Raw genomic sequence first — 13,609 nt, forward strand, 5'->3', positions numbered from 1 at the left:
CATTTTTTGCGGTCACAAACAGGAAATTGGCATGTTTGCAACTGCAAAAAAGGGTGGTGGTATGTACAAATGCTATTTTACGACTAGGTGACTTGCAAAATAGTGTTTGCGAGTTGCTAGTAGGAAGGGGCGTGTCAAGGGCGTCCCTTCCTAATAGCGAGTCAGAATAGTATGTACCATTGTTTTGGTCGCAAAACACTCAAAGTTTGCTGCCTACTTCAAGTAGGTGGCAAGCCACTCGCAAACAGGAAGGGGTCCCAGTGGGACCCCTTCCCCTTTAGGAATGGGTGCAAAAATATTTTTAAGAGCAACGGGTTTTAAGGAAAACGAGTTGCATTTGAAAAATAAAAGTAGTTTATTAAAAACATCAAACGCAGACATGGGGGTCTGCTCTACTCGACAGGCCACCATTCCTGTATTTGCAGGCCATTCCCAATGGGTAACCAATTACGACCTGCCTCACGAATATTGAGGCACGTCCCTTGCGACCCATTTGTGAATCGCAAACATTGTTTGAGACACTTGTACGTCCTTTTTTGTGAGTCGCAAAACGTCACATTTTGCGACTCGCAAAATGGAATGGTCGTACATCTTGCCCTTAGTTGATGAATGGCACTGTGATCTGGGCTGGAGCAGTAATAATTCCCAGTTCATGTTTAAAAACTCACTTTTTATAAATATATTACTAAAGCATTATGTGGTAGTGCACTGCCATTTACCAATAGCATATTTTCCATTGACATGGCCACAAAACTTTCCCACTAACATGTAGTTTCACTGATAATAGCACATAAACAATGTTTGGGAATTGGGTTTAAAAAAAAACTATTTAAAATGTGAAAATCACCAAGTAAAGTGTTATCATTTGTTTTGAACTTATAAAAATATTTTTTTCACAGCAGAATTACAAAAATGTGTCTTCATAACTAATGAAATATATTTGAACTGGTTTAACACTTCACTTAGCTATTTCAGTGTTGTATTAGAAAAAAGCATGACATCTTACAGCCTTTTATTTCACATGCTTTACACAGTTCAATTGTAACACAGTTCACTTTTGAAACTCCTCTAACTTCAGTCACAGAAAAATAAATGTAGAAAGACAAATTGACTTTTGACCTCTGTCTCTGAAAGCCAGCAAATGTGACAAGACAACAAGATTTAAAGGCATCTTTATTGCTGTTTGACTTTGTGAGCAATTAAGTTGCCTTTAACTCTTGTTATCTTGTCCCATTTGCTCCACTTTCAGAGACAGGTAAAAGTCAGTTTGTCTCCCCAGAAGTTAGAGGATTTTAAGCTCGCCAGAAAGGGGTGAGTAGTCCCTCAATAGAGCTAGTCCTTAATTAATCTTGCTGGACAATGCGAGTGGGCAAGTGTATTTTTTAGCCCTGACATATTTGTGTGAATTTGAGATGGACTTAGCTGCAGCATGGAGGACAGCGCTACAAGATGCCAGGCCATACTTGAAAACACCGATCAAAAAGGGGTTGCCTTAGTTGAGGTGGGAGAGTGCTAGGCATTTCTCTGCAGTTTCTAGGACAGCAAGGACAACAATATTTTGCCTTTGAGTACCACAAGTAATGGCTTTGGACAGAGCATCTCCAATTTGTACTCACTGATATCATTGTTCTACAGTACTAATAATTCTGTGCCTTTCGTAGAAGGTTAAATAGCTGTATTGGTTTACTATATCAAAATCCAAAGATAAGTCCTAAGAAAATGTAGTTATAGTTCAGCTGCACATTACATTGTAAAGGCATTTTTTGGTTTGCCTTTTACTTGATCCCTCCGTGGATGGATCTGCATTAACTTTAACATTTGCTGAGCATAGTCAACTAAGGCCTGTCATGACAAATTTTGTGCTGGGCAAACAAATTAAGGAGGGAAGGGTCAAAAAAAGGTGTTTTTCTATTTTAGCTCCCACTGAGAATTTTGCTCATAGCTACAGAAAAATACTGTTGAATGGATTTACCCCAAACTAGGCATGAAAGTAGAATTTTACTCAGAAAGGGTGCTTTTATTAGTTTTGCTGAAACCCATTCAGTAGTTTTTTGTTTTTTTTTTTTTTTTTTACAAGGTTCCAGGAGGGTATATCTTCCCTGTTTTAAAATCTATTTTGAAAATCGTGATTTCTGTCAATCACAGTTAAATATTCCAGTCAATCAAAGAACTTTATTTCTGCCACTCGTGCCATAAAAGTACATTAAAAGATGAAAAAACTTCAAATATTTACACAAACTAATCAATATTTACATCCCATGCATTTATATAAAAAGACTGACAGCTACACAGGAATATAAAATTCTTAATAACAGTCATAAAAAAATGCATTTACCAAATTTTACAAAAGGTTGTTAAATATTTAGATGAATGGGATTGGCAGAAGAAAGGGATACATTTTTTTCTGCTATCTTGACTTCCATGGCGTGAAAAAAGTATCAACAGCAAAGGGAGTACTATGTGAGGTACCAGATCCCTGGTGAGTGGCGGGAGGATGGGAGGGTAGGCAGTCGTAGGTGTGGAGGTCAAACAAACTGGGAGAACAAAACCGCTCCCTATAGAAAAATCACGATTTTCATAAAAGAGTGATAATATGGTTGCCATATATATCTGAGGAAAAAAGCACAGTTTTGTCTAAAAAAACATAATTTTCATAAAAGTTTTGATTTTTACCATAAAAGGATATGGTTGAGAACACTGGTGGGGTGCACAGAGGCAAGTTCAGCAGGTCTGGTTGAAGGGCAGGCTCAGTGCCTAACACCTGTAGGGTTGGCTGCGCAAGGTGGGTTAGGCACAAAGCCAGTCTCTGTGACCAACCTCCCATTCGCAATGCCTAATGCGTAACATGACAGCTCAATAAAATGCATTATTAAAAATATATATATTGACAGAAAAAAATTACAGGTCACTTGTGGTTCAGCAAATACAAGCCTGTAAAGCCGCTGTAATTGGCAGGTTATGGTATGCTCACAATGTTTTGTTCTTGTAGGCAGCTTTTTTTTTTTTCATGTACCATCGGCAACAGGATACACTGAGCATGTCAGGTGGTGTGAGGTATGGCGTGCGTTATATGCTGTTGATCCAGCCCGGGAGACAACATTTACATAATCTCCTTATGTCACAGATTCTCAATCACAACAGTTCATTCATACATTCATCCATTGGTGGGGCCCATAACACCAACACGCTTCTCATCCACACAACTCACTCGAATCTGTACACAGGAGAAAGGCTGCTGGACCAAGTGGTTACCTTATTATCTATCGGGACTAATTTTCTACTATATTATATATATATATACATTCTATATACAGTTTTCTGAATCCTGACTTTATCATCAAGGCACTCCACTGTTTGGTCGATGGACCAACTAGTTGGACTGGTTGATGGTGAATTAGAACCAGCTAAATCACAATTAAAGCCTAGGAAAAAATTGATATTTTCAGTAATTAATTCAAGAACCACAAACTCATTTCTTATTATTTCAATTTTGTTTATCTAAACATTAATCAACCTTTTAAATCTTGCATTCACTGATTACAGCTCATTAGTAAAATTTAGTTTTATTAAAGAGAAAATAAACATTTAGAAATTACTCTTAGACATAGATTTAAGAAAAATGCAGTAAATCATTTACCAATAGAAAGATGATGATAGCTTCAGATCAAATAGGGAATTATCTGCATTCTCAGGTTAAGATGCCGCGTAATAAAGTTCAGATATTCAGCAAAGTCCATACATCAATCCGGAGCATGGATCAATTCCACACTCAGACTGACAGCATAGAATACATTTTATATTTTTGGAAAAAGGAAACCACCCAAACGAGAACTCCAGAAAAATTTACCCAAAGACTAATGTAACCGCAACCGCAATTCCAACGCCACCAACATCAACTCCATCATTAACAACTACAATGACTGATGAAGGGTTCTTATACCCTTTTTCCCCTTTCTTCATACAAGATATGGCAACATTAGGGGCAGACCAAATGTTCTGATTGGACAGTTCGGGGTTATCCATAGTTCATTTGCCCTTCTGCCAGAGCAAACTGGTTCTCCATGGTGACTTGGCACAAAGGGTCACAAATTTAAAAGTTATTATTCCATTTCTCAGGCAGGAACTGCAAATGTATCTCTTCAAGGTAAAAGGGTCCTGTTGACAGGTTCATCCTTTGTCTTCTCCCAAGTTTCTCATTCAATCATCCTTTGGCTTGCAGACAAGTTCCCAACAAATCGTCCTTGGCAAGGAACACGATGTTGGGAGTTCAAATCACCTTGTGATCTCAAGAGCCATCTGGGCATGCGCAGAAATCATCGCACGCACATGTTGGCATCTGCTTCAGAGAACGCCATCTTGGGCACTGCGGCTTAGTAGGCCCGAATGTTAACTTAAACAAAAATAGACATAACAGCAATTAAAATATAGAAAGGAAGATTCTAATGTTCAAACCCGCACTAATTCGATTATATATTAGTATTTTCCTAGCTGCAGCGACATTTAAACCGATAATACTTACCATACGATAACCTTAAGCCATAATACAATCACAAAGCAATATAAATCATTACGATAATCTTAAGCCACAATACAATCACAAAGCAATATAAATCATGCAATTTTACTATTTCACCACAATCGAAAGTTAGTTTGCATACTATTGTTATTTAATTCAGCCATGCAATTTGCAATATTAGTCCCACGTGTATCGGTGTTTATCAAGGTGCAAATATTGTTTAGTTCCACTTCCACTTCAAACAGGTTATGTAAATTTAATTTTAGTATGTTTACGTAATTAATTTCATGCAATTTAGAGGAGGTATGCAAAATTTTGTTTTACCTGCTCCATCACTGTGCATAACATAACTGGCAGATTTAATCTGTCCTACTAATATGCATTTGCTGAATTATAACTGTGATATAAATGTTATAGAGCGAGACGTGCAGAATGTAATTATGCTATTTATTACCACTGAGCGTGGGGAGGGGCTGTGACTCGTTAGGAGCAAATCCTTGAGTGGGTGGGTCATGATGACAATAGTAATAAATACCATATTACACTCTGCTCATATGTGTATATGGTTTATGACATGGCATTTTTTCATGTGTATTTGTTTTAACAAATTGAATTACCTAAAACCCGAATTCAAGAGTTAAATTTGTGCAGCAAGTAAATTGACATTTGGGTGATATCTATTCGAAGGGCCGTGTATGGGGTAAGGGGCGGCACAGGATCGCGTTAGCAAACCTAAAACTACCCACAACACAGGGGGGACTTGGCGCTCCATCATTTGAAGCCTACTTCCTGGTGGCGCAGCTCCAGTGGCTTTCATATTGGCCAGCAGACAGATACACATTCGAAACATGTACTGCCACGGGTCGTATGCCCATACCAGAGTTGCGTCGCCTACTCCTACCGGGATCCCGCCCCACACGAACCTACCCCCTTCAAGTGGACATTGCCCGGAAGTGCGTCCAGCGCATACACCGCATGGCACCTAACTGTCCCCCATACACACCATTACTACCATTAGTCGGCTGGCCAAGACACGGGGGGGTTCTTCACTTCTGCCATGCTTCAGGAATGGACGTCTAGAGACATTGCCAAAGCAGAAATACTGTTTGAAGAGGGACAGCTCAGGTCGTACCGGCAGCTTATGGATGACTATGACCTACCCCCAGGCCAGTTCCTGCTTCACCGCCAACTCCTCAGCCACTACCGACCATATTATGACCTCACATTGGGGGAACCTCCCACACACCCAGTTCTTCACACAATATTACGAATGGGACTGGGTCGCCACCTTACCACTTGGCTGTACAAATCGATTAGGGAACTGACACCCCCACTGCTAGCATCCCTACGGTCCCTCTGGGAGGAGGAAGCGGGACGACCATTTCATGATAGCGAGTGGGAAAGAGCGATAGAATTCCCCAAAAAAGTATCCAGGAACGCCCGATTTAAGAATATACAGTTTCACATCTTACATAGGGCCTACCTAACGCCAGCGCGCCTACAACGCTTCTACCCCGACACGACCTTCCTCTGTCCTCGTTGTCAAGCGGGGGATGCAGCCTTTTCCCACATGTTTTGGACCTGCCCGGGCATTCAGAACTATTGGTCATCTATCCACTCGACACTTAGAGATCTCACCGGACTGACCCACTTGACTACCTGGGAGGGTTGCGCGTTGGGCATACTCGGATGGAGGAAGTGACACAAAATACCAATGCGCTTTGTTTTCCTAACCCACCTGTTGGCCAAACGCTGTATAGCTATGCACTGGCGGTCCCCGCCGGGCCCTCCGATTGCGGCATGGGTGGGGGCGGTACTTAAATGGGCTGCAGCTGAGGAGGATGCAATACATGAGGAAGAAGATAAAGGTATCCGCAAAGTCCCAATCTCCCTAGAATGGGCGCTTCTATTGCACCAATTCAGACAATCCCAGACCCCAAAGGTCCCGGTCACCGACATACATATCCCCCGACACAGCACAGCCACATGCTGTACATGCTCCCAGGGCAGGGGATTTCCCCCCTCCCCCCCCCCCCCCCCCCGAATATCCACGCCACCCCTAGATCCGTCGGGTTCGCCTTCGCTCGCCTGACATACTAAACGGCCCCCCACACCAACCCGCGCACCCACCCCCTCCTAAACGAGAGGCAGCTGCACTGTCGAGTAGGCATTCGCGGACTCACAGCATACGCCTGGCCCAACTACTAAGAACCCCATGACACCTCCAGGTTTAGTTCTCCCCCCCCCAGTTTTTAGGTCGAGGACCGCCGGTCTGCCGAAGGCAGAACCGGAAGTCGGAGATTTAATGACTTGGAGAAGAGGGGCTTGAACCCGCCCCTCTTCTCCCCTGTTCTCCATTGGCTGGCCTCTTGAATGCTGGCCAGCCATTGGAGAAGAGGTCCGTCATTCCGTTTAGGCCCCGTCCTTTTCGGATCGGGGGGCGTGTTTTTTTCAGAAAGTCTTATTATCTCCTCCAGCCAATGGCTGGAGGAGAGAAAAGACAAACATGCCCCCGAATTCGAAACCGCTGCTGCCTTTCTCCGAGGCATTTCTGCTCTGCCTCGGAGAAAGGCAGTGGTGTGCTTGTTGACACGGGGAGTTTGGGTGACTGGCCCATGATCGAGGGATGTGGGGCCGGGATTCGACCCTGGCTCCCCAGTCCCCGGGCCACTTCTTCGTATTCGCACTCTTATGGAAAAGCAGTAAAATAAACATTTCGCCGGGCTCAACTACTATAATTCTGCGCCACCGTGCGTCAAGGTCTGTGTCACCACTGCAAAATATTTTAATATTTCAATACATTTTCCACCACGTTGCTTGCTTCTCTGAAAAACTTGCAACTGGTATAGTTCAACAGGGAAAAAAGACGCATTTCTGACAGAAAAACAAAACGTCCCTCATGTTTGCAGTGACTGCAACTTCTAAGAAGCCCCTGCAGTTAAAAAACACTGGAGGCCATGTCATCGTGGCAGAACCAACATACAGTAGGCAGTCAACAGACATATGAAGCAAGCGCGGCAACAGTCTCGTTTCCTACGAGAGGGCGGAGTGGCCCCAATGTATGCGTCTGTTATCCTGTGTAGTGAAGAGATGAGGGATGTAAAATAATGTTTGCAAAATGTACCCGGGCCATGCTAAAAGCGTAATAATCTGTGGCCCCAGGGGCACCCCGTAGTGTTTTACTTGATAGCGTTCATTTGTCTCAGTTTAATTAAAAACTGCTGTACCGCGGCCGTCTGTCGCGGGAGGGACACGCTGCATTTAGGGTGGACGAGAGATCATGCAGACGAGCTCCGCTTCACCTGACACGGGAAATTGTTCGGTGCTTCACCGCAGCGGGGCAGGTCCTGGCTTCAAAGGTGACTCGCCTCTTCGTGGGTTGACGCTCTATGGCGAGCCCGATGTGGGTCGGCGGCCCCAGCGGGCCTCCCCCAACCAATATTGCCTCTTTCCCCCTTCCCCCATTGAGCTCCTGCAGCGTGTTCACGGACGGCCTTCAGCCACCTCTTCGCCTCAATAAAGGTTGCGCAGTGGCCGCCTTTGAGCGAGGTCTTTGTTCCCTCTCTGTGAAAATAATTGAAATTATGTGGCTAAAAATATCACAACCTCGTCCTTGCCAATTCCATCAGCGCCTAAACCCTCATTTCTGAGATGACCTTGCTATCCACTTTTGTATAGTTTTATAGAGCCAATTGCATAGCAAAGTTGCAACAATTTTCAGTCCTCCAGGCGAAATCAAATTTGCAAGTTGGAACGCTCCCCATACAATCATTCAGTGTTACCACTAGATGGTGCCCTGAGGCTACTACCTTACTTGCCTTGTAGGGGCGCAGTACCCGCTCAGTATAACAACTTGCCCACGCCGTAAAACAAAATGCACATCTAATAAAGTGGGTCCGATCTTATTCTGACGTAGACAAACCTAAGGTGTCTCAGTCTTATAAACATAGCTGTTGTGTGGCCGTGTCACATGCTACATCTCCAGCCAAACCTGGGTTTTTAGAAAAAAATACTTTCTATGCTGAGACTTTGAGACCTTGTATCGTATTACAAGTGAAACTACAAGTCCCACAATGCAAAGTGCTACTGGTAAGAAGTACACTTGACACTGTTTTAGGGCTAAGGCTCTGGTCAGACTTCAACGGTTACATCCAAAAAAGGTTCCAAGACGTAGCAGGCACCTCAAACGGCCTTTTCGACAAATATTCTGACCGTAACATTTTTTTTTAAAGAAGCAGTTTAATTATGTTTTTATTATATGTTAGCTTAAAATCAGAGTATTTCAATCCGCGGCAGTAGTAGATCTCTCTATTTAAGAGTTTACATTGCATAAATGGCATTGTTTCTCATGCATCACAGCAAGGCGATGGCCCCGTTTGCCACCTGAATCCTTTTCCTCTTGTCCTATGTTCCTTCTCTCTCTCGACATTACCCTTCTTTCACGTTCCCTGCAGCCCTCTATTCAATTCATTCTCTACCCAATTGCTTTGTGCTCCGGTATCCCCTTTCACTCTCATTCCGTTGAAATTTAAGGGTTACAGGCAGGGCCTTAAGTGGGATGAAAGATTGGGCGTGGGGGGGGTGGGTCTCAAAGGGGCGTCGTCAATGTAATTAAGGGCGTGGCTTAAAACACGTAAGCTAAACAGCTGTGCTTAGAATAGTGTGCCGCCCAACTTGCATTTTGATGATTTATTGCTTCTCGTCACAGGTGCTGGAAGGTTTGTGGAAGCCTCTGTGTGTGTGGCTCTGTGTGTGTGGCTCTGTGTGTGTGGCTCTATGCGTGGTGGCTCTGTCTGTGTGTGTGTAGGTGGCTCTGTTTGTGTGTGGGTTGCTTTATGTGAGTGGCTCTGTGTGTGTGTGGGTGGCTCTGTGTGTGGGTGGCTGTGTGTGTGTGGCTCTGTGTGTGAGTGCAAATGCAAAAGGTCTCGCATTTGAGAGTGATTAAGCTATTGACATTGTAAATAACAATGCCGTTTCTTTCAATGTTTTAAAAACAAAAACATAAACAAAAATAATGTCATGAGCAATGCCAATAGCTCTAACTTTACCAATGCCGAGACCATTGCATTGTAAATGCTTGTTCTTACTGGCGAAGACCTGCTACAACACATGCCGCATCTACGGAGAATAAGACGCAAACGTACTCTCTATATTGATGTTGGTCTACTCTGCTACTTATATATCACAGTTACCTGTACGTAATGTAATGTCTGTATGCTTATATCAACAAATGCCAATAAAAAGAATTTTCAAAAAAAAAAAAAAATCTATTCGAAGGGCCGTTTCTCTGTGAAAAGTAATTGATACTAGCAGTGTAGGAGGCAGTCAAAGTGTTATCTCATGTCACTTTTGAAGTACTGCTTTAGTAAACTCTAATTTGTCCTTTGCACTACAGAAATAAACTCGTGAACCTGTGTTTGTTAGTACAGTTTCTCTAAATAACATATTATTTAGAGAGAGACTCTTAATTTTGTCCCAAACAATTTTTATTCTGCACAAAGTGTTTACATACATTGACTGAAGAGTAGATCTTATATAAATGATTATAATCAGAAAGACCCAAGAGTGTATAGCAAAGTATATAATATAGAATATATACAAGGTAAATGACTGCCAATGATTCAACAATACTGAACAAATAGTTGAATCTGAGGACTGAGAGAGAGAGAGACATTCATCGTTCATTTTAAGGCATGGGCAAAGTGGGCCTTGGCCCGTGGCCCCCCACAGCCCCAGCCTTTCAGGGGGGTCATTGATCGAGCCACCTCTGTTCTGCAGAGTTTTGCCCTGATGACCGTGAATAATTCTTAAACAGATGGTTTTAAATATCGTTTTTTGATTTATATTTTAATGTGGGTGATCTGTGAGAATCTATTACAGGCATTTTGCAGTGTGTTTGTTTCATACAACTTCCACAAAAGTTTCTTGTAGAGCAAAACAGTACCCCACTTATGAGAAATGGGAACAGAGATTATTTGTAGACATATTAGTAAGCTGCTATTGTGTTACAAGTTTGACAACACACTTGTCACTTTCCCTGAATATTAGATGTAAACACATTAGGAATGTGGACAAGTGTGCCTCTGCACTGTCATTGACCTGGCCCAAGACAGCATGAAGGAGCTGAAACTGGATCATAAATTCAAAGCTGTTCCGAGTTAAGGCCCTAAAATCCTTAAGATGTCCCTGAATATAGCAGCGTGTACCCCGTGTTTCTAGGAGTCAATGACATCCTTTACACCTTGAAATCAACCATGCTGGCGCTTTGCGTCACGACGTTATCACTGTTGCCGGAAGCTTCAGGCTGTATTACCCAGATGCCATAGTTCCGAACTACGGGAGTGGTGGGTGGGAGGTTGTTTTTGTGTGCAAACTGAGGGGCGCGGCATGCAATCGGCCAATGTGGAAGAAGATGTCCGCCTCTCCGCGGTGGACCGTGGCCGTAGGCAGTATATGCGCACGCGTTCTTGGCCCAGCCCGTTCTTGGCTGCGCGTGCGCAGCGTAAGTTCCCTGTCCTCTGGGAGTAAGCTGCGTCTGCGCAGTTAGTACTCACAAGATGTCGCTTTCTGCCGCTGCCATGTCGGCAACAGTGAGATCGCCGCTGCTCGGTTCCTTCCCGTTTGTGCTTCGGAAGCTGATTGAGAACCCACCGAGGGAGCTCATGGAGGGCGACGGTGAGCGGGAGGGGTTAGAGGAGATGCTTGTTGATAGTGGCTTCACTGCTGAGGCACCCACACCTGTCAGTCGCAGTTATCCGCTTGCCAGTGATATTGAATTAAATAGTCTCACCCCTTAGTTTTCCTAGGCTGCGTATGAGCGGCTGTCAGCAGTATTGCTGTTGCGTTAGTGAGTGTAGGAATACGAATACTCTTTCTGGTTCCATCTGCTTGGTGTTGTCCTCTTTCTGTGTCTTTACTTGTGGTCTTGTCCCTTAGGGCGACCACCTCACTTCGGCACGTTTCTGACACTGTTTCCAGTCATGAACCTTTCACCTACATATCCTTGATTTCAGGTGTGTAACTTATTTGTGCAAGAAAAGTAAAACAGAACTTCAACACCAAGAATAGGTTAGGCAATTAGACAAAAGCCCGACAGTGTTCTTAATGACCTGGAGGGAAGAGCTCACTCTACTTACTGCCAGTTCTCACTATTCGTTCTATTTACAGTGGTCGAAGTGCATAAAAAAACTAAGGGAACTGTGATGCTGGGTGTAATGCGGGCGGGGTCAAAGGTGTTGCTAAAAAACCAAAATATTCTGTAACTTTTTTCGCTCTTTTACCGTATACAAAAAAGTTATAATGAAAAATAACTTAACTGCATTTTATATTAGAGAGAAATGCACCATCGTACATTATGAAACCTTCATTAGTTAATACACTGCAGAGGTCAGTGGTGTAACATTATGGCCCCAGTGATGCTGGGTTGGCCGCGATCCAGGGGGGCCCTCTCTGTCATGGCGGCAGGCCCTTGACCCGAGAGCTCCTGACTGGGTCTGGCGTGTGGAGGGCGCCCTCTATGTACTTTGCAGGGATGCCCCCTCAAGTTTAATTACACCACTGGCAGAGGTTTGTGTCTGTAACCAGAGAGCCACAGAATTGAACCCTGGTTGAGAATAGTGACTTGTGTATGCTTACTGCTATGAGATCCCAGTCTGTGATAGAAAGCACTGTGAACATGTAAGTCATTATTTTAAACTTGCATTACACACAGCATAAGATAGGCTGCTTCAAAAAAGTTTAAAATAAAGTGTTTCCAAAATTTAGATTTTAATATCACCCAGACTGTGCGTAGTGCAAGTTTTTTATAACTGTCCTTTAAAAACACTCACTATACAGCTCAGCTGGTAACTCTCTTGCAAGATCAGTCAAAAAGAATAAATATGCGTCATCAGGAAGCTTTAGGTGATTCCATTAATTAAAGCCAAGCACCTTTTACATGGGCAGGTTAACCAGTTGCACACGTTTACATTTCTTTCAAGCTGCAGGCACTCTGACAAGAAGGCTTGTTTAACTGTCTGCTCCTCCCTAGTTTTTTCAGCACAGCAGACTCCCTGCCTTCAGAGTCAGATTGGGACCAAAAATTGGCCCAGGCAACCAAAAAATAAAGTGGCCCGAGTTTGTGGATTACGACCTTTAATAAAGTATTGCATATTTAGTATCATGGAGATAACCTTGGAATAACTTCATAGTAGATAACGTTTTCATAGCTTCTAGGGCCAGTAACATTGGTCTGGATTGAAAACGTCATTATTCCACTGCATGTCTCCCACTGATCTCCTGGCATTAATCTTCAGGTCCATGAATCTCTTTTCACTATTGTGTCCCCCTCTCAGCCTCATGACCCCTTCCTGGCTATTAGTTAGTAAAGCTCCTATTTGTTTGTATGGATCCTTACTCTTTAATAAGCAACAGGTCACCAAAGGGTCATGCTCCTCCTTAGGCCTGGCTTCTGTTCACCCTCAATGACCCTACTATGCCTGCTCATACCAAGACAGTGGGGCACTTGTTCATCATCAGTTGGTCCAAAGACTACCCATTCACCATCAGGAACCTTAAGCTCATTTCAACCCTCTGGTCCCCTGCTGCTCATGCTCAGCCTCACATCCCTCAGACTCCTGCTCACACTAAGATGCCAAGAGTATTCTGCACACGTTCACATGCCCTTGCAATCCTGTTTAACCTCAGGTCCACTTATATCACCCTTAGGCTCTCCATCTCTTGCTCACTATTACCAGAACCTCCTGCTGACTCGCATGTCAGTGAAGACCATGCTCACCATGAAATCCTTTGAGGCGTCTGTTTTCTCTCAGCTCGATTGATGCTCTGTGCAAAATATGGCCCTGAGGTTCTCACTTACCTCTAAATCTTCCAAGCTCCTGTGCAGAACTAAACTGCACAGGTTTCCTCTCACTCTTAGGTTCCCAGCAAATGCCCTGCTCAGTTTAGCTCATTGACGCTCGATCTTGCACTCCGATGTCTAAGTGTCCAGCCTCATTCTTAGTTTGCAGCAGAGGCTCCTGCTAACCTCGCTTTCAAGGGACTTCTGCTCACTTTTTTTAACATCACTCTCCTAAGACCTCTCGCGCTAAGGTT

General features: G+C 43.6%; 1 protein-coding gene across 2 annotated transcripts in view; it reads left to right on the forward strand.

The window, feature by feature from the left end:
- TEF (TEF transcription factor, PAR bZIP family member) overlaps window positions 1-13,609 on the forward strand; it is a 127,802-nt gene that overhangs the window by 29,766 nt on the left and 84,427 nt on the right. Inside the window, exon 1 of one of the 2 annotated variants that reach the window (XM_085601204.1) lies at window positions 10,885-11,191. The exons of the other annotated variant lie outside the window; for it this stretch is intronic. Within the exon in view, the coding sequence (XP_085457330.1) occupies window positions 11,074-11,191 (118 nt within the window). The 5' untranslated portion in view covers window positions 10,885-11,073. Of the gene's footprint in view, window positions 1-10,884; window positions 11,192-13,609 lie in introns of those variants that run through there. 2 annotated transcript variants of the gene reach the window in all.

The sequence above is a fragment of the Triturus cristatus genome, chromosome 4_2 (genome assembly GCF_964204655.1).
Source record: "Triturus cristatus chromosome 4_2, aTriCri1.1, whole genome shotgun sequence".
Taxonomy (NCBI): Eukaryota; Metazoa; Chordata; class Amphibia; order Caudata; family Salamandridae; genus Triturus; species Triturus cristatus.